Source organism: Octopus bimaculoides, chromosome 15, assembly GCF_046866305.1.
Source record: "Octopus bimaculoides isolate indiv1 chromosome 15, ASM4686630v1, whole genome shotgun sequence".
In the NCBI taxonomy this organism is placed as follows: domain Eukaryota; kingdom Metazoa; phylum Mollusca; class Cephalopoda; order Octopoda; family Octopodidae; genus Octopus; species Octopus bimaculoides.
The window spans coordinates 9,269,928-9,292,493 of record NC_142942.1 but is presented as its reverse complement, the minus strand read 5'-3'; the positions used below and the strand labels follow the sequence as shown (position 1 = coordinate 9,292,493).

The following is a 22,566-nucleotide window of genomic DNA, read 5'->3' as shown; positions in this document are numbered from 1 at the left end:
ATTTAGAAACCCACGTTAGAATATGAAGATGCGTGTATACATTCAATCACTTAATACTACAGATAACATTTAAGGACACAGGCGTTGATTGCTTTAGCTTGTTTTCTTTTTTCCTAGAACTCAAAATTCTCTCCTTGGAATTATAATTTGGCGAAACCAACACTCCCTGGTGTTAATGTTTTCAAGAGGACTAGCATTTGTAAAATAAAAGCCTTGTATAACACCATTGTATTCTAACCTGAATTTCTAAATATGTTCATGTACTTAGGCTGATAATCCAACTGATGACCTTAAACTAATAACATAATCACGTGGCACTTAAAGCCACATTCAATAGAAGTTAAAAGGAAAATCTACGCTGTTTTTACGTACAATACTTGTTTTTTTTTATAAGTTATAAGTAACCTTGAACTAGTGAAAAAGTAGCCCTGATTTGAGTGAGTGCTCTTGAAGTAAACCGTCTGTAATTCAAATCCGTGACCGCTTTCGATTCTCGACTACAGATATTACACCGCATATCATTTACGCTTTCTTGAGTCATCATTGTCTTCAAACTCCTCACCGTTACATTCTCTTTCGTTGACTCAATTGTATATATCTTCAACATCATATGTTGTTGAATTTTTTTTAATCGCAAAGTCTTTCGAATCCTACCTGATGTCTCCGCTTTTTACAGGAATACAATTGTTGTGTTTTACGTTCTCGTTCACCTTCAAGTGCAAACAGCACTACTAAGATAATTCGTTTGGGATTTTCTGCCGCAGCCTCATGCTTGAAAATGTTTGGGTGTCAAAGTTATCCAAACGATTACATCAAACCCTGGACTTAACTCGTACTTTAATTTATGGCCACACGTATATCTATATATATATATATATATATATTACTGGAACTGTATACAACGGCTGTGACTACACCTCTCGAGCTGAAATTAGCAAAGAAATAAAGACAGCAGAAGTGGCAAAATCTATAGTACGAACCAGCATAAGACTGTCAACCTTTATCCGCTGCCCGGCCTGCTAGAAGTATCAACCAAGTTTTTTTTATTTAACAGCAGTATGCAAAGTGTACACAATTAATGAAAACATTATTGAAGTCTATTTTTGCTTCGTCTCTGTTTGTTCTCCAAATCTGAAAGCTTTACAGTTTTGTAGCCCGATTTAGAATTAAAAAAAGAATAGAAGACGAGAGGAATCTGTTGATTATCACAATTATATCGTGACATCCTGGCAAAATATTAGTTTCACCTCAGTGACCACAACTAAACGCAAACTCGTCTTGCTATAAAAGAAATACTTTGTATGAAATTTCCCATCTAAAACCCAAATCAATTCAATCTTCCAACTAATGACTATTTTTGAATTGAACATTTTTTTTTCTTTCTCGAACCTTCTGCACCAAGAAGAAAAAGAAATTGTTTGCATTTTTTATTTAAGCTAACTATAAAAATAGTTTTACGTATTGTGGTTTTTAAGAAAACATCTAGCCGTGGGAAAGTATGAATGTTTCATTGAAAAACACTTGCAAAGATGTTTGTATGCGAAAAGAAAAGAATCTTTCGTGTGAATGAAAGAAAAACTGAATTAGCAGAATTGTTTCTATACGGATGGAGTTCAAATTCCGTGAAGCTCACGTTTACATCCTTCCGAAGATCAATAAAATGTTGGTTGAGAACAATTTAATCGATTGCCGATCTATTCTTAAATGCAATGGGAAGCATAGTACAGAAAAGCTTCAAATCACTGCCTAAACATAGGAATCCGTCGACAGGCGAAGTGGTAGATCGGTTGGGGTACAGTGACGTCACAATAGTATTATCTCTTTCTAATACCCGGTATTATTTCAAATGTGCTTGATTTATTGACCCCGAAAGGATGGAAAGCAAAGTCGACCTCGGCGGAATTTGAATTCAGAACGTAGCGGCAGACGAAATACCGCTAAGCATTTCACCCGGTGTGCTAACATTTCTTATTTCTTTACTGCCCCCAGGGGACTAACAAGAAGATTAAGTCGGTTACATGGACCTCAGTGAGTAACTGGTACTTATTTAATCGACCCCGAAAAGATGAAAGGCAAAGTCGACCTCGGCGAAATTTGAACTCAGAACGTGCTAACGTTTCTGCCAGCTCGCCGCCTAATTTTGCCTTTCATACTGCGAAGAGTTTTGTCCATCAGCCGATTCATTATCCTCTACCACTCATTGTTTATAAAATTTTCAACATGAAAACGAAACCACAAATTTGTTTGATATGGTAGTAATAAATTATAATGACTCCCAATATTCGATTTTATCGTCACCGGAAAAATAATAGCCTATCCTCGGTGAGATATACACTGGGAACGTAAAATAGCCGTAACCGATCACTGCAAGATAAATTTTGTGGTCCGGTACTCTAACGCTGTGATTCTCAACCGAGGCCGATGCTGAGGAATCGAATAAGAGTTTTAGGATTCCACACAAGCAAAACAGTAAATTGGAAAAACAGAGTACTATTTTAAGGGTCCATGAAAAAAAAAAAATGCTTAAAATTTATTTATTGCACGAGACAGCTAGGTTTCTGTCTCTCTTATGTTCCCTCAGAGGGTTCTATTAGAAACCTACACAAGTGAATGGGTGCTAAACAAAACAGGAATTTTGAAAGAAGCATCTAAAGAATAGGTGCTGGCGTGGATATGTTGTAAGAAATTTACTTCCCAACCACAGGGTTCTGAGTTCAATCTCACTACGTAGCACCTTGGGCAAGTGCCTTTTTTTCTATCGTCTATGGCCGAACAAATTCTTGTGAATGGATTTGGTAGACAAACTGAAAAAAGTCCGTCGTATATATATATATATATATATATATATATCTGTAAAAATATGTGACACTTATTCGGTAGCCATGATAAAACTCCGAGTTTCGGATGCCAACATCTCTTCAGTTATCCGGCCATTGACTATCAATATATATATATGTGTATGTGTGTGTGTCTTTGTTTGTCCCCCGCCACCAACTGGTGATGGTGCGTTTACGTCCCCCAGACTTAGCATTTCGGCAAAAGCGGCCTATTGGATAAGTACCAGGCTTCAAAATTAGTCGATTAGTTCGACTAAAATTCCTCGAGGCGGAGCCCCAACATGGCCGCAGTTTAATGAGGGAAACAAGTAAAAGAAAAAAAACTAGTTTTTAAACATCGAATGGAAATGGGGGGGGGGATCCACAGAGCAAAGAAGAACTAATCAAGGCGATCCATAGGGAAAAAAAAATTGTTGATAACCATTGCCCTAACAGTTGCACCAAACAATGGCTTATGGAAATATTATTACAATAAATTATTACAGAATTCAATTGAAGAAGTGGTGGGGACGGAATGTAACAAGAATAATGTTTGCTTTATAAGTTGTAATTTTAAACTGTTGTTTCTTTTATATTTTGGTTGTTTTTGTCATTTCGATGGGATTTTTTTTACGTTTGATTGAAAATAAAACCGAAGATATGTTAATCAAGCAATAACTGATTAAGTCAATGGTGTTTCATTCATCCAATATTAGATTATTATCAAACGAAAGCTTTAGATTTCATCTGTAGAATACTAAGCAGCCACCATGATAGTTGTTATCTGTACAGCTTTGATGTCCTGTTTGTTTTTTCGTTATGTTTTAAACATATCAGTTTCCAGACACAGCTTAACTATGACGCTATCATGATATGATATATGTGTGTGGGTTGTCAGGACTTATACCACGTGATTGTGTTTAATTAAGCTTAAAGTCGGAGATTACTATTGTTCTTCCTCTTTTTCTTGTTGGTAGTATTATCGAGTAGCGTAGCTGGGTGTGGGGGTGAACAAAACTGTCTGCCCCGGGCAACATTTTTACGGAGATTGTACTTTTAGACATGCTGTATAATCCTGCACAGGGGTCGAGGCATGGGGGACACAAACTCAAAAGCTGCCCCGGGCAGCACACATTAAAACTATGCCACTGTTTATATTGTTGCTTATCCCAAGATTAACTTTCATCGAACTGGGTACTCGGAAACCCGGTGTCCAACGTGTCCTTTTTAACCTCTTAACATACATTTTTTTTGTTTTCAACTTCCATACAAAAAATATATTTTCTCTTGTTATTTATTTTGAATTTGTATGGTGGTTGGCACTCCGTCGGTTACGACGAGGGTTCCAGTTGATCCAATCAACGGAACAGCCTGCTCGTGAAATTAACGTGCAAGTGGCTGAGCACTCCACAGACACGTGTACCCTTAACGTAGTTCTCGGGGATATTCAGCATGACACAGTGTGACAAGGCTGGCCCTTTGAATTACAGGTACAACAGAAACAGGAAGTAAGAGTGAGAGAAAGTTGTGGTGAAAGAGTACAGCAGGGTTCGCCTCGTGGAGCTTTAGGTGTTTTCGCTCAATAAACACTCACAACGCCCGGTCTGGGAATCGAAACCGCGATCTTATGACCGCGAATCCGCTGCCCTAACCACTGGGCCATTGCGCCCTCACTTTGAATTTGTATATAAAGAAGACTAAGTACACAAATTATTCTGGGTCAGTTATGATTTATTATGAAGTCACTAATAGAAATGATAAAAAACGGGAATAACATCATGAACGAAATATTTCGGATTAGAAATAAGTGGCAGATACTTCAGAGTATAGTAAACGTATATTTTCGTTCATGTATATATTTAGTAGACATCTCTGAACGAAAATGTACAGGATAATATGTTAAGAGGTTAAGACTGCAGGGTATGGCTTGAGGAAGATTCGGTAGTTATTTCTAGAAAGTCAATTAATCACGTAGACTCGCCTGTCTGGCATCGTACTACGTGGTCATGCTGTTGTTATTGCTTAGTTTCAGAGTGAATTTCTACGATTAATGACGTTGCAACCATAAGCAACCATTTTTTTTTTCAGACATAGTGTGCGTGTGTGCACAGAACTACAATGTGTGCGTGAGTGTTTAACGGTAGGATATGGCTTGTAGAAGATTGGCCTAGTATTTCTAGTAGATCGAGCGATCTCTTTGGTGGGGGGTCTTTACTTTTATGTAGAGGAAAATAAGAATTTTATTGTTCACATAAATAGAAAAAGCAATTGAAGCTGCGTTGCAATGTCAGCACTCGAGAAACTTACTTCGCAAGTATTTACTTACTCATTTAAGATAAGATTGTTTATTTCTGTTTGGCGGCGCGAATAAATCAAAAGATAAGTTCCTGGTGACACAAGTCTTCTTTGTGGTTTCGATTCGCGGTTGAAAGGTAGTCACGTCACTGTACTTGTATGGCTCGAATTAACATAACGGGAATGTCTCTTTAGTCATGACATTGAACAATGAAAGACTACTCCTGGTACTTCAATATTTTCCCCATAGGCACACAAAATTATCCAAACTCACAAAATAATATAAGTCCTTTAGTTTCGACGCTCACGCGTTTTTTTTTTTTTGTTTGTTTTTTTTTCACTATATACAATGAAATAAAGACAATGAAATACAAGGAACATATTAACACATTATAAATAAAGCATAAGCCTACAAGTTGAATTGCTGTTCTTTCTTTTGATTAAATGTCTTTTTCCTTTTCTTCTACTATATAACAGTTGTGAAAATGTATCATTAACAGAAATGTATCTTCTATTTTTTGTTTTGTCTTGCAGCAAAACCACCTAAGACTCGAGCATCGCAAATAATTCCATTGGCAGGTAAGTTATTTCTATAAATATGACAGCTCCCTTAACTGAAAATACACACACGCACATACATACATACATATGTCTTATTTATTTCAGTCATTAGACAGCGGACATACTGGGGCACCACTTTGAAGAATTTGTAGTCGATTGAATCTCCCCCATAGTTTTAAAGTCTGGTTTCTTATACTATCAGCTTCTTTTCCCGAACCGGTAATTTACGGGGACGTAAACACCAATACCCGTTGTCTAGCGGTAACGGGGACAAACAGACACAAACAGGTATTTACATGTATATATATATATACGACGGGCTTCTTTCAATTTCCATCTACCAAATCCACTCACAAGGCTTTGGTTGCTCCGCGACTGTAGTAGAAGATACTTGCCCAATGTTCCATGCAGTGAGACCGAACCCGAAAACATATGGTTGAGAACCAAGCTGCTTACCATGTATACAGAGACACGTATGTATGCACATACCAACATACACACATCCATGCATATATTCAACAAAACCGCCAAAAACGAAGAAACCAAGAAACTTGGAACTAGTTTAATTCCTTGAGAACTTTAATTTCAGTGAAGGACAATTAGAACTATCATAAAACATGATATAAAATTTCACAGTCAATAAGTACATCAAGCGTGTATATTTATCATCAGCTGTCAAACAGACATCAGGATTACTTCGACACCTATATACACATAGCTGGTTTATATTAATATACGTCCTTGTACATTAGCTATGTAGCGTCTAAAATTGCAGGTGAATTTGTCAGCGGGCTGTTTAACCTAATGGTAAAGCACACAGCTAGAGTCTTTGAGGGATGTGGGTTCGAATCTACGACTGGATGTTTACAAATTTTTCTGCTTTGTAAGGGTAATCTACCCAGTATTTCTGCCGCTTTAACGGCAATTCTATGTCTGAGAAAAATATCTTCTAATTTGTATCGTTATATATATATGTATATATATATATATATATAGAAGGCATTGTCCATAATTTGTGGATGAGATCGTTACGTTGTGAGAGGCTCTCCAACAGTGACAAAATTGAGTGATTACGATATGTTAAGTTTGTTTGGTTGAGCTGACACTTAAACTGTCCAACATCATGTCGGAATGAAGAGTTTAAAAAAAAGGTCAAGAAACATTCGCTATAAAACTATGTAAGTTGCCGTCGTCGCCTTCATCACTATCGTTGTTGTTGTTTAGTTCCAGGTTTACCCTAATCAGAAGCATGCCAGATGTGTCCATGCCAACTTTTATATTTAGGTCTATCTTAAACTACGTAATCCGGTGTGTCCTTTCCTTTTCTTCCTATCGCTTTTTTTTCTTTTACTAGTTTGCGGTAGATTTAGCTGCTATTTCCAGCAAATTGCCATTGACTCGAAGACCTGCATATAATAATATTTGTTTACGCTTTAAGGAAAGAGAGATAGAGTAAGTGAGCGAGAGGTGGGGGCGAAAAGCATAGAAGGAAGTTTAAAGATTAATTCTAATAATGTGAAGACAGATGAATTTCAGAATAGAACAATGGCCGTTATATAATTAGAAGGTGGTAAAGAAGGAATTTAATGCAATAGATTACACTAAAGGTTTGATTAGGTCGACGCTTCCATCTGAAAGTCATCTGAAATGGCCGAGATTATTAGATATGATCATTTAATATGACTTCGCAGATTTGAAAAATGACTGCTTTATAATTAAAATAAACGCATTTCTGGAAACCAGGTCTTGTAATTTGCTTGTATTACATTCCGTGGCAATTACTTGCATTAATTCACTTCCAGAGGCCTTCTTCGCTTAAAGTTGGTCCTTGACTGCAAAAATCCTTGTCATACCAGATTATAAAGAAAACGAGATGGATCTTAATTAGCTCACTTGAACAAAGCATATGGTTTGGACTAATCCAGATGATTTATAGAGATCAACATCTGCACGATGTCAAGAATATTTTACATTCTAAAAAGAAAGTTAATGGCTAAGGTTGTACTGATATTGAAAAAAAATAAAGCTTTGGGGAGAAATCACTGAGGTTATGTATAAACTGAGAGCTGTTCATTATATTGGAGAGATACCAGAAGTAAAAGATTACCATTTTGTATTTATTGACAGTCACCAGATTATTAAATTATACTCAGAAATGACAGTGAATATTTTCCTTCCTTATGGGGGGGTGAAGTATCGTCATGTCGACACATATAAAGTGCAGTCATTTAAAGCAAAGGAAACTAATAACATCAGTGATTATAGATGTTTTCGATCTAGTTTGGATTCTTTGCAATCAAATTTGATGGCAAAGAATCGAAACTAGATCGAAAACATCTATATATCATCAGCGTAAGTAAATATTGTTTCGAATCCTAGCATTCATAGAGTCGGTTACCTGGCGTACAGGGGTCGAGATCACAACATTTCGCCTGAAGGGGACGAAAGTCCATCGCAGAGTTGTCTGTTTACAACTGAGTGGAGCGGAACAACATGAAAAGAAGTGTTTTGCTCAAGAACACAGCACATCACGAATCGATCTAAGGATCGAATCCACGATCGAAAGTGCAGCATCTTAACCACTAGGCCACATAGCTTTGCCATCAATATAAAAGCGAATATTATTAGTAATGGTGCCGCAATATTCCGAAATACCTACTTCCAAATTTCCCCTTTATATGAAGGTAATGCTGACGAAATTATAGAACTTTGAGAATGGCGTATAAGAAATGGTAATATATTGATTTCTTACAGCGGCCACAAAACAATAAATTTAGAAGAAAGGAACAGTCTATTATATTGTTCCCAGTACTTGAAACATATTTCATATTATCGACCTCGACAGGATAAAACATAAATTTAACTTTGGAGGGTTTTAATTCAGAAGGTAAGAAGCCGATATTTCAAGGGTTTATGTTTGAAGCTCAAAAGTTTCTACCGATACATCATCGTCAGTAAAAGTAAAAACATTGATTTCAAATTTTGGCTCAAGGCCAGCAATTTCAGAGGAAGGAGTAAGTCTTATTTAATCGAATCCGAAAAGATGAAAGATAAACTCGTCCTCGGCGAAATTTAAATTCAGAATGTAAAAATGGACGGAATACTGCTATGCATTTCACCCGGCGTGCTAACCATTCTGCCAGCTCGTCACGTTAAGAAAAGGTAAAATATTGAAGATATCTTGAACGATATTTTAAAATAAATCCAAAAACATTAGGAAGAAACGTTTAATTTGGCATATAAAGTTACATGAATTTCTGCCAAAGATTTAGATTATATCAAATATAACGATATCTCTTTGGTCACAGTTTTTATATTTATTTCATTTCTTTATTTCTTCTCCGTGACATAGAAAAATAGCTGTCACCAATAGATGTGACTTTTCAGGACTTTTGTTGCTGAATGATAAAAGAACATAATGAAATTTCAATAACAGAAGCTATCCAAGTTATCCATTAATGATGTTTCCTATCAATTTTAAAGTGGTTAAGATCTAGAACGAGTGAACGATGTCTAACAAAATTCGAACAGCGTTTTCCGGGTGTAATTTCTATTGAGTTATAGGACATTTGAATATGTTCTTTTTTTATGATTATTGTAGATAGGAGTGAATAGTTTGCTCGGTAAAGAAGCTGCTGCTGTTGTTGTTTAACCCCAGGACAGCTATGGTCGAGCAAGCATATGATCAGAAGCCTTCTGTTCACCATCACTCACTTTGTTTCTATACACAGTTCTAAGCTGTCTAATGTGACTTTTATTTTGATATGATCGTACTGCCTTCACGTCGTAGTGGGGAAGAACAACCTGCTAATAAGACATTAGAGCGCATAGAACTGCTCGATTCTTTATCAACCCCTTCATTAGCTTTAATGTCTCTATAATTGCTTAATTCCGCGCAGTGATGAATCGAAGGGTCTCATGGTCAAAAGCATTCCAACTATGACCAACCTTTCCTTTTGTGCATTTTGAACTATATATATCACTCCTCTTTCAAGGCAACAAAATATAGTTTCAGCGGTCGCAGCTGTGTGGTAAGAAGCTTGCTGAGTTCATTCATAATGCATAACATCCTTGGCAAGTGTCTTCTACTATAACCTTGGTCGACCAAAACCTCGTGAGAGGATTTGGTAGTCGGGAACTGAAACACGCTCGTCGTATTTATGTATCTGTATCATTGTGTATATGTTTGTCCCAGCCACCACAGGTAAACAACTGGTGTTGGTGTGTTTGTGTCATAGTAGCATAGCGGTTCGGCAACAGAAACCGATAGAATTAGTGCCAGGCTTACAAAAATTAAGGTACTGGAGTCGATTCATTTGACGATTCATTTTCAAAATGGTGACCCAGCATGGCTTCCGTCAAATAAAAGAAGACTGATTTCTAGCACATCGAGAAACATCTTAGACAACCTCTTGCCAAAACAATGTGGAGGAGTGATGGAATACATAATGAGGATTGGAAAACAGGTGGATAATATTTAAGCTTCAACAATCCACCACCCTGAACCGATACTATTTTATCGGCCAAGAAGTGAACAAAGGCAATTTGACTTCGGGGTGGTTTGAACTTAAGGTGCATAAAGTCGAAATAGATACTGCTAGGCATTCTATCCGCCGCTCAGAAGGTCCTGCCAATTCGTCGTTCAGAATATATTTCTGACTTTACGGTTCTACAACTATGATCTGTAGATTTGTTAGAAGCTACCTTGTATGACCTTCTCAGTAACTGTTTGGTGTATTGTAGTTCATAGTGTGCCACCCACGTACGTGTTATTTACAAAAGAAAAGTCACCCTTCAGCACCAGAATTCTTTTAGTACATTGTAAAATGCCCAGCTCCCTCCTTTCCAACCAAAGAGAAATGGCAGGTGCCTATCAACTTTCACACAGATCCCGAATACTTCTGAGAACGTCGCGCATATATCCGGTCCGCTTCTCAAACAAGCGTGCAGAACACAGAAATGTGTGTGTGTGTGCGTGTGTTAGAGAGAGAGAGAGATATTTCAGTGCAAAGGCATCAACGATTCTACTGCATTCCCTTCCGTTAGTTTCCTTTATCGCTATGTTAAACGCTGTTTATTTTCAGCTCAGCTTGCATTCTACATGTTAGCTTTGTCTTCACCCGATTCATATTTTAATACAAACCGACTTCGCAAGAATTTAGACAAAATAGCTGGAATTGGAAATATTATACGAGGAAAGCAAAACTATTGGTATAAATAGAAACAGATAAGGAATTTCCAATTATTTGCAAAGAAATAATCAGATGATTTTACACGGTTTCTGGATAAATTCGATTCAAGAGAATGTTATTTTTAGAATTTTTTTATGGTTTAATTTTGTTGTCAATAAAATGATTTGACTAAAAGATTGGTTTAAATATGAAACAGATTTCAGCTTATCAGCCCCGAGATATTTCTCTCTCTAACTCTCTGTACACATACACAAGCATACACACACATCCACGCGCGCACACTCACACACAAACACACATAGACGTATGTATATATATATATATCTCTATATATACGTAGACACGTACATACAAACATACATTGTGTAGGTGTGTGGTTGTGTGAGCATGTATGTACGTATATATATATATATATATATATATATATATATATATATATATATATATATATATTATATATACACACACATATACATACACAGAATAATGGAAGAGAATGCAGCATAAAGATTGATCCATCGACACTGAAATTCAAACGGAATTTTACATAGATTCCGAACACACGGACACACATGCACACGAACTCTCATGCGTGAGTGTGGGTATGTTTGCAGTGGGGGGAAAGATATTGTAAAATGTCAATTCTACTTCATCCGAAAACCCTTTAGTGACGCAGAGTCCAGCCTGTGGCTTCGGAGGAAACAAAATATACATTATCGGACACGTTATTTTTAATAAAACATACTGCATATAAGTCTAAGACCAACCGCTTTGAGTTCCTTATTCTCAAGTCACCTTGAAACGATGCCCTGATAGAACATAGGAATTATTATTAGTAGTAGTAGTAGTAGTAAGCTGGCAGAATCGTTAGCACGCTGGTCGAAATGTGAAATGTTTAGCGGTATTTTGTCTGTCTTCGTGTTCTGAGTTCAAATTCCGCCGAGGTTGACTTTGCATTTCATAAATTTAGTACCAGTGAAACACTGGTGTCGATGTAATCGACTAGTCCCTTCTCCCAAAATAGCTACGTCCTGAGTTCTAATTCTGCCGAAGTCGATTTGCGTTTCACTTTTTCGCCGTTCATAAAAAAAATAAGTACCAGTTAAACAGTGGGGTCATGTAATCGACTCATCCCCTCTCCACAAAAATTGCTGCCCTTGTGGCAAAATTTCAAGCTATTATTATAATTATTATAATTATCAAGGACGCGAGTAAAATGCTTCACCGGGTAAAATGCTTCCCAGCATTTCGTACGTCTTTACATTCTGAGATCAAATCCCACCGAGGTCGATTTTGCCTTTTATCCTTTCGAGGCTGATAAAATAAGTACACATTTGAATTTACCTATTTCTTCTACCTGTATAACATATTTCTAATGGATGCAAAGCGTTTGTCATGAAGGTAGCTAAATAGTTATTCCTAACGTAGTGGTGGTCTGCAAGGAATTCATCTCTATTAATCCAGCAAAGGTGTTAATCCGGCACGAGTTTAAACCAGGAGTGCCAGAAAATTAGTGGTGTGTGTGTGTGTGGAGTGCTCAGGCACTTGCAAGTTGTTCCGTTGATCGGATCAACTGTAATGCTCATCGTCGGAACCGACGGAATGCCAGTGATGTGTATGTCTATATATATATATATATATATGTATATGTGTGTGAGAAGGGATGACCACTAAGTGGACATCCTTTATGCTAGAAATCGACCATCAACGGTCAAACCACAAAAGAAAAGAATGTTCTCTAGGGAACTGATGAGCCTCGGATGGGTTATGTAAGTAAAAATTGCATTAATCCATTAGTGTGCGAAACCTGGTCTACGACTAATTCTTTATTTTTGTATATTTTCATTTGTCTTGCCCGTTTATGTTCTGGTGTGCGCTGAATTTCCCTGGAGAACATTTTTTTCTTTTGTGGTTTGACCATTGATGGTCGATTTCTAACATAATGCATGTCCACTTAGTGGTCATCCCTTCTCACATGTATGTAATATAATTTTTCTGAATTTTCAGAATTTTCTTTATGCTAGGCCACTGGTTTTAAATCGCTGTTAATTAAATTAATATCTAATCTATCACCCTTATTATTTAAATATATATATATATATCTTCGAAACGCCTAGTTTAGAATAGAGGCAGCTGATGAAGGAAAAGTTTCATAAGTGGCTCGTCTGTTTTTCTTATGTGTTCATTTTGTTGTCCGTAAAAAAAAAAGTCCGTTCTTTGTGCTTTGTTTATGTTCCCGTTCCTTTTTTGACGTCCTGTACCCGGATATGCATCTATATATACATGTAAATGTAGGTATGTACATATGTATTTATACATGCATATGCTCATATATCATTTGTATTATATATATATATATATATATATATATAAATATATCAAACTGGCACTGCGGCGTTACGACGACGAGTGTTCCAGTTGATCCCATTAAAGCGTGCAAGTGGCTAAGCTCTCCACAAACACGCGTTCCCTTAACATAGTTTTCAGTGTGACAAGGATGGCCTTTTGAATAAACAGGCACAACTCATTCTTACTACCTGAGTTGACTGGTTTATTGTGAAGTATATCTATGTCTATCAATTTATTTCTGTATCCCTTGTCTATCTACTAAGTTCTTTCCCCTTCTCTTTTCTCTAATTAACTTTGTAATTAGCTCTCTATCGCTCGCTCTCTCTCTCTCTCCCCTAAGCCATGGCTGAAGCCATTTGCCTAAAGAATGCACAGTGTGGTTTCCAATCCGAAAGCGACCAGTTACGAGACGAATTTCTTAACCACACATCCATAACTACGCCATCTGTCGTCAAACAGTGTAACAATTCTAATATTGACATTCGACTAAACATTTAGGAAATATAAAGGATGTTGCTGATTGAATCTGTCTCAATACTTGGTTTTTATATCATTGTCATATGAATTATTTTATATCACATTGTGTGTACAATAGCGTCGTTGTTTACATACTGGTTCGCTGCATTTTACGATTATCTGTGCACATCGGCTGAAATAAATATTAGAAAGGACTTCGTTCCAATCCATCGCTTTATTGATTTTTGTTTGTTTTGTTTTGTTTTGTTTATTGATTGCTTATGTTTACATCTTTACTCTATCACCAAATACAAATATATACATGGCACACACGTACATGCGCACGCACCCAAATCCTCAAAATACTCACACATACACGCCCCTTCATATATATCTGTGTGTGTGTGTGTGTGTGTGTGTGTGTGTGTGTGTGTGTGTGTGTGTGTGTGTGTGTGTGTGTGTGTGTGTGTGTGTGTGTGTGTGTGTGTGTGTGTGTGTGTGTGTGTGTGTGTGTGTGTGTGTGTGTGTGTGTGTGTGTGTGTGTGTGTGTGTGTGTGTGTGTGTGTGTGTGTGTGTGTGTGTGTGTGTGTGTGTGTGTGTACATACATACATGTAGGTGAATATGCTAATTCGGTTTGAATAACTGCTGAAACCCATCTAGATATTCGCTTTTCATAGATGGTAAGTTCTGATTCCAAAGAATTTTTTAATACTTGATCAGGGTTGTTAGTTCCCCCTGATATTTCGTGCAACAATGGATCTTCAACACAGTGTTTCTACATCTCGAAATTTCCCCTTCAAAGCTCAGCCTTAGAAAGTTTTCTTATGAACGAACAGGAGTTGTTCTCCATGCAGACCTGCCTTCCCTAGGTCATTGGTGTACAAGAAAATGATAGTGGCTGTTTATTGCTCGATACCAGTGTCATCGTAGTAACTTCCGACAGAACACAAAGACCCGGAAAAGACACCACAAATTATCATGACTGATGTCCTAATAATTCCGATAATCTACTGTCTGATTTAGAAACTTATTTCTGAAAGAGTGAAATGTAAGGTTAATCTTTGCAAGATCTGATCTCGGAGCTCCAGAGTAATTCCTGCATGTCATTTTATACGCTCTAGCGACTCAATTTGAGTAAGAGCTAAAGGACAAAAATATTTAGAGGATATAGGCCATAAACAGTTAAATGTATATACTGCAAATGTCAACATAATAATAATGAGCCGAATCCCCAATAACCTATCAACCGGTATATGATTAATCTTTGCTTATTTCTTATTTTCTCATTCACTAAGAGTTTCCCGAAAAACTTCGTGTTAAGAACCCCAAGTTTTATGTATATTAAGTGCACTGATCCTCACTGAAGATATCATTTAATAACTTTCGTCATCCTTTGATGCAGAAGCCGTTATCACCTCTAAGAAAGTTAAGTGTGTAGGTGTAGATCTTATGATATTAGAAAGATTGGTATAGCTGTTGACGTTACGTAATTAAGTAACATACTAGTCGAATATGAATGAAAATACACGCACAAACATCTATGTATGTAGTTATATAGAGTTTCGTTCACTTTAACTATATGCGGCTCTTGGTACTATGTTGTAACTTGAATCTGCATAATATGAGAATGGGAGTTTAACGTAAGTGAAAATTGAACCCTTAATTCCTGTGGTAACTTGTCGCATATTCAGTACATCGATAAATATTCACACACTTACATTCGCACAAACAGACACATACATACATATTCAGATAGATAGATACATACATACATACACGCATATATATTTGTATATGTATATTGGTTTTAAATTTTGGCACAAAGCCAGAAATTTCGGGGGAGTGGGTACGTTGATCACATCGACTCTAGTGTTCAACTGTTACTAATTTTATCGAGTCCGAAAGGATGAAAGGCAAAATCAACCTCGGCGGAATTTGACTCAGAACGTAAAGACGGACGAAATGCCACTAAGCGTTTTGTCCGGCATGCCAGCTCGGGTTCTGCTAGCTCACCGCCTCAATATATGTATCTATATTAAACAGAGTCATATAGGCAATGTGATACTATCGTACTTTTATGTATATATGTGTACTAAACATTACTTCTATCAGTTTTATAATTTCCTACAATGCTTTTCGTACGTTTTCAACCTATTCTCTTTCATTACTCAGGGAATATATTGTATCTTATTTCTTTACTGCCCACAAGGGGCTACACACAGAGGGGACAGACAAGGACAGACAAACGGATTAAGTCGTTTATGTTGACCTCGGCGGAATTTGAACTCAGAACATAGCAGCAGACGAAATACTGCTATGCATTTCGTCCGGCGTGCTAATGTTTCTGCCAGATATTGTATCTTCCTCAGTGAGCCAGCCCGTGGGTATTTACATATATTTGCATGAATATGTCTGAGTCAATATCCCTATTCAAGTATACATAATATTCAGGTATATCCCCTTTGGTAGACGAGATAGGCAGTGCCTTTTTGCTGCCCAGCCACATGGTCTCGAGTTCAGTTCCACTGCATCGCACCTTGGGCGCGTGTCTTCTACTAACCCTAGGGCCGACCAAAACCTTTTGAGTGGATTTCGTAGACGGAAACTGAAAGAAGCCTATCATATCTATATATACATGTATGTATATATATCTATATATACATGTATGTATATATATCTATATATACATGTATGTATATATATCTATTCCCTACATACATGTTGAGATGCATAATATGTATGTATTATATGTATGTATTATGCATCTCAACATGTATGTAGGGAAAGGAATTCCACATGTAAAAGAGAGAGGAGGGTGATTATAGAGGTGTACTCCCGAGTGGAATCTGGATGTTACCCTACTCGCATTTACGGTTGAGAGAGGGTTTGTATTCCTGTAAACAGACAGCTTCAGTGACTTGTCTCAGCATTGCATCAGTGGGATGTGTGGGAAAACGTTTTCGTTCTCCTTCTTGATGGTTTGCTTCTTCGCAGTGAAAGCCGGTTGGAAGGAATCTTTGTTGAAGTGTGCTTCCAGTTCAGCATTCTGGCTTTTTTTCATTTTCCTATTATTTCTCCACGTGCGGTTAACACAACCCCTCTATTTACTGACTTATATATATATATATATATATATATATATGAGTGTGCCTTTGTGTCTGTGTTTTTCCCACCACTGCTTGACAACTGGTATTGGGTTTTTAGTACTAGGGTGTATTTATTTGACTAGAATCTGTTCAATGTGGTGCAACAGCATGGCTGCAGTCTAATTACCAAAGCAAGTTAAAAATTAAAGATAGTAAACATATACATTAAATGAATTGCAATCCATTATAAATGCGATGATTTAGTGCATGAAAATAAATGGCTAACTGAAAGCGGGGTTAATTTTTTCATGTTAAGCTAATACAATTTTCCCATACTTTTAGATCTAAATATTCATGCTTGCAAGGCTATTGATTAATCACTTTCCGGGGCTACAGCTACATAACATATCAAATATCGTGTAAAATTGCAGAAACATAGCTGACTTTCACATAGTGTCATTACAGAGTGAGGATGTGTGCAAGTTTTTCATTGTTTACTTCTAATCAAGGGGGTGATTTTTGGAAAAAAGATATGGTATTTCATATTAGAATGCGAGTATATAAAATAGTAACAAGGACTATACGTGTGTGTGAATGTATACACAGACACGTATGTGTTTGGGGTGGGGTATGTATAGCACGTAAATAAGACGAGGAAGATTGTCAGGTAACAAGGGGAGAAACAAATGAATAATACATACATTTAGAAAGGTAAAACGTACGACTATGGTGCAGAGGTGGGGAAAAGCGCAGAAATACAATAGTATTAAAAGAATCCGTACAATGAAAATAACATTGTTAATGAAAATAATAGAAGAGGATCCAACGTTTTGGGTTAAAGCCTTTACCAGTGAGAAGTAAAATCAAAGAGTGATGTAAGAGAAAACGAAAATGAAACGATACGCAGTTTACGAACTCTATATACGTTGCAGACTTGGTATATCTATCTTTCTGTCTGCCTAATCTCTCCCTCTCGATATATATATATATATATATATATATATATATATATATGTCTGTGTGTGTGTGTGTGTGTGTGTGTTGTAAAGGCAAAAAAACTACAGTTAAGAGCATATCACAGAAACGAAAACAAGAAGGAAAAGGAATTAATTTGAAGCTGGCAGAAACGTTAGCACCCCGGTCAAAATGCTTAGCGGTATTTCGTCTGCCGTTACGTTCTGAGTTCAAGTTTCGCCGAGGTCGACTTTGCCCTTCATCCTTTCGGGGTCGATTAAATAAGTACCAGTTATGCACTGGGGTCGATATAATCGACTGGTACCTCCCCAAAAATTTCGGGCCTTGTGCCTAGAGTAGAAAAGAATATTGAAGCTCGTAGTCAATAGATATTGTAGAATCTATTTGGAGTTGGCTCCAAATGCAGCAGCTGTTCCTATTGCCTTAGCAGAACCTCCCATACCAGTGATATCGACACAGTTAATGTACCTCTTGATTAGTTACAAGCTGATGGCTTCAAGAAAAGCGTGTGTAAGGATAGAAGCTTAGATTCTAGAGGCGACGAACTGAGAAAGAAGGACTGAGCGAAGTTGCTAGTGCAGCACCTGGGAGATGCATTCAATATTAGGGAACGTAGGGAGGAGGTACGAGTAAATTTTGGAGCACCTGGATTGGGGTTGCAAGAAAAAAGAAAATGAAGAGAAAGAGACTTCAATAGAACAGAATTGTGATTTCAAGGTGTGTGTGTGTGTGTGTGTGTGTGTGTGTGTGTGTGTGTGTGTGTGTGTGTGGTGGTTAGAAGTATACTTCCAAACCACATTGCTCTGGGTTGAGCCCCAATGTGTGGCACCTTAGGCGAGTAAGTTTCATGGGCGAAACACTTAAAAGATAAAAGATATATATATATAAAAGCGTAGTATAAGATGTGGATTCAGAGAATTGCGCGGCTGTCACATAAAGCTGCTCTTACGAACTCGGCTAACAGTCCACATAGTAATCAATTATAAAATAATGTAAGGTCAAGTATTTGTGTAAATGAAAATCCAGAAAATCCGAGCGACAAAACTGGTTCATGAAGATTTTATAAAAACATTGTTTAGTGTTATAAGAGATGATAATTTGATTTTATTTATTTAACAATGTAACTTTCATAGGATGACCATCGTTTTGGAATCTTCTTTATGTCGTGTTAATTTCAGTGTGGAAGATGTTATGTGTACACGTTTGCATTTATATGTACGCTCAGCATTAATCAATACAAATAAATATTCATAAATTAATGCAAATAAAGAAATCTATCTCATCAGATCACCAGAACATCATGAATTGTTGATGTAACTATGATAGAAGTCACTTGGTTAAATGTATAAAAATGTGTATTCATCTACCATACCTCCAGACTTTATATATATTTATATATATATATATATATATATATATATGTCTGACATTCATACACGCACATACGAATACATAGACGAATATATATACACATCTATATTTACATGCATTTACATGTATAAACATTTTCTTTTCTCAGCTTCATTTGGCGACCCCCATTTCCTTGTCCGTATAAAGGATCTCCGACTTCCAATTTGCTTCGACTTGCCAGGAAAGGACAAACAACTTCAAATTTTGCTGTATGACCCAGTTAGACGTATGTTTCACTATCTTTTTTTTTCATTAAAAACTATATAAACGATTTTTTTGAAGTTTTTGCCCTATTTATACTCCTAATTATATTTAATGATATCTCATTCGAGAAATTATGTTAATAGCCTTAACTCTACTCGAGACATTTGATAACATACATTACTAAAAATATGTCGATTTTTTTTTTGTTAATTTATTTTATTTTTTGTGTACCTATACCACTTTTTACTAGTGAGGTTCTTGTTTTCGGTGTTGTTTAACCAGAGTTCAGGCACGATCGAAGAGATCTATAATTGAAAGTTTCCCAGTCATTATCAGCCCTACACCGTTTTTTTTTTCAGTAAAACGTATCTAGAATTACTTTGTTCAATGCGTCCTTTTGGCAGAATGTATTTTGGGGGATATCTGGCTGCTATTTTAGCAGATCAATCGTCCTTGTAACAACACTCATTAGCTGAGGTAGTTACTTCAATGTATCTGTATGTATGTATGTATGTATATATATATATATATATATATATATATATATATATATATAATCAAAATAAGCAACAGGATATCAAGTAGTAATGCAATACGACCGTTTTAAGCGGCTCCATTTAACTGAGCAATGAAATCATTTCATCAATATAAATAGTGTTATCTTCAGCTACAATAGCGACAACATGAATTTTCTTCCACCTTCTTACTGTTAGATATTGAAGACAAATTATATTAATATATCCTGCCTGTTGAAATCCCATATACATAAATAGAATTTTTTGGTGCGGATGGAGATAGCACTGTATTTAAATTGAGGAAATGATTGCATTGTTCAGTTAAATGGAGCCGTTCGAAACGGCCGTACTGCATTACTACTTGATACCCTATTGCTTATTTTGATCTTATTTACTTTACTTTGAACTGTGCGGATAATACCGGACTGACTTATGCTTCAACTGAATCTTAATTATTTACACACACACACACACACACACACACACACACACACACACACACACACACGTGTGAGCACATAAATGCAAAACTAAGTGGAAGAAAGTGCTCGAATACCGAAGGTAGAGTGATACGCTTTTTTATTAAAGCTTCAAAACCATCACTAAAGAATGCTACTCAGTGTTTCACGTTCCCGCTCGTCGGGCAGCTGTGATCAAGAATGGGATAAAATTCTATTCTATTCCTGATCGCAACTGCCCGACGAGCGAGAACGTGAAACTGATTAGTAGTTTTTGTGATGTTTTTGCAACCTTAATAAAACAGTATATATCAAGAGAGAGGAAGAGAGAGAGAGAAAAGAAATAGACGCGGATAGGGTATGTCCCATACTATACAATAAAAAATCTGATCTTTCAATTCATATACTATTTAAGGGCGGTGGATTGGCAGAATCATTAGAGCCTCCCATGCCGAACTTTGCCTTTCATCTTCCCAAGGTCGTTAACAGAGTACCAGTCAAAACCTGGGAGCGATGTAATCGGCTAAACTTCACCTTTAAAACTGCTGACATTTTACCTAAATTAGAAGCAGCTAAACTGCATATCTAACACTACATTATATGATCGATCTTTAGTTGTAGCTTTTTTAAGACAGCCGGCTGTGAATTGAGGGTTATTTGACTTCTCTTTCTACCAAATTGAGTTATCCTGAGTAATTTTTTTCTTTTGATGGTTCGTTTGGCTTACTATTATTATTTATCACTGTACTGAAACACTATTTTTCTTTCTCATCATACCAGAATAATACAATAATTTAAGTGTGATGTCACAACAGTTTCTGTCATCTAAGTTTCTCATTTATTATTGATTTCAATACTATTTCATATGTGTTATATTTTAAATCCAGTACATACAAAGGTGATGCCCCAGCACGGCCGCAGTTTAAGATTTTTTCAGAGAAAAAGTCTTTTTTCTGTTGCTTATCTGATTTTTTAATAAAAAATCTTAGTTATCATTTGCAAATAGATTTCTATTTTTGCGTTTTGTAGGAATTAACATTACGGCCAAAATAGTCGAAGGCAAAGGCCGTTTTAAACCAGACAGACCTCTCAGAACATATATTGGCCAACTATATATTACGTCTCCTCACATGACTGTAATTGTCACGCCGCACAAAATAGCCTTTAACAACCATATATTTACATGGGATAACGAAACAGGTGTGACATCATCCAGCTCGACGTTGGGCATAAATGGCAGAGGCAAATATATGGAATTTGGAATTTCTAAAGGCCAAAAACTGCTAATAAGAAGAAATTTGGAATCTAAGATGGCACCAAATGAAGGTTATTTGGATTTCTTCGTGATTTCTGGCAAAGGATTTTCAAAAGAAGCGTCAGGAATAATCGGTACGTCCTTTTTACACTTTCTATAAATAGTGCGTTAAATTTTTGACATGTTTTTTCAGTTCCGTGAATATCTTTTATGGTTCCAGATTTTCTTGGTCATCCTGGTACTGAAATAACCTCAACCACTAAAATAAAACTTTCATTACAAAAAGTACTTTGATGCTTTAGAATTTCCATAACTTGTTTCAGACAGTGAAATTTATTGTATAAAACTATTAATAATTGTGAATTCTAACACTATAGGGTAAAATAGTTTCGATACTCTAACTCTAGATTATAGCGGTATGGCATTATTGATTAAGTGTGTTATAATATTACGCAATCATAGACTGTACTAATTTACCGTAAGGTGGCACTGTTGGTTATAGTAAATTGGCAGAACTACACTAAAAATATAGAATAGTTTGGTACTATAGACAGTAATAAGGCAATATTGATTATAGCACGTTATAGTATTATACCCACATAGATTATAGTAAGGTAGCACTATAAACTGTACATCTTTTTTGCTTCTTGTATAGTGCTTTGTTTCTTTCGGAAACAAAGTGCATCAAATGACAAAAATGTATCACGTTTTCCTCTATTTTTACTTTTAACATTGAAACAGAAGAAATAACTTATCCACACAGTAATTGCATAAAAACAGGAGTTAAAATTAAAATGTCACCTGTCAGGATATATATATATATATATATATATATATATATTTATATATATATATAATCATCATCTTCTGTCACGTGAAAAACAAACTCATGCGTTTAAACGCCACCGATTGAAAAAGAACGCGGGTTTTTGTTTTAGCCCAGTATACGTATGCATGCTAGTGTTTTACCCCGAGTACCACTGAAAAATTCTA

At 36.3% G+C, this 22,566-nt stretch overlaps 1 protein-coding gene across 1 annotated transcript in view; it reads left to right on the top strand.

The window, feature by feature from the left end:
* Nucleotides 1–22,566, top strand: part of LOC106882828 (inter-alpha-trypsin inhibitor heavy chain H3) — a 39,210-nt gene that overhangs the window by 4,385 nt on the left and 12,259 nt on the right. The window contains exons 2-4 of the mRNA XM_089363372.1: nucleotides 5,646–5,690; nucleotides 19,251–19,367; nucleotides 21,348–21,707. Coding sequence (XP_089219498.1) covers nucleotides 5,646–5,690; nucleotides 19,251–19,367; nucleotides 21,348–21,707 — 522 coding nt within the window. The remainder of the gene's footprint in view (nucleotides 1–5,645; nucleotides 5,691–19,250; nucleotides 19,368–21,347; nucleotides 21,708–22,566) is intronic.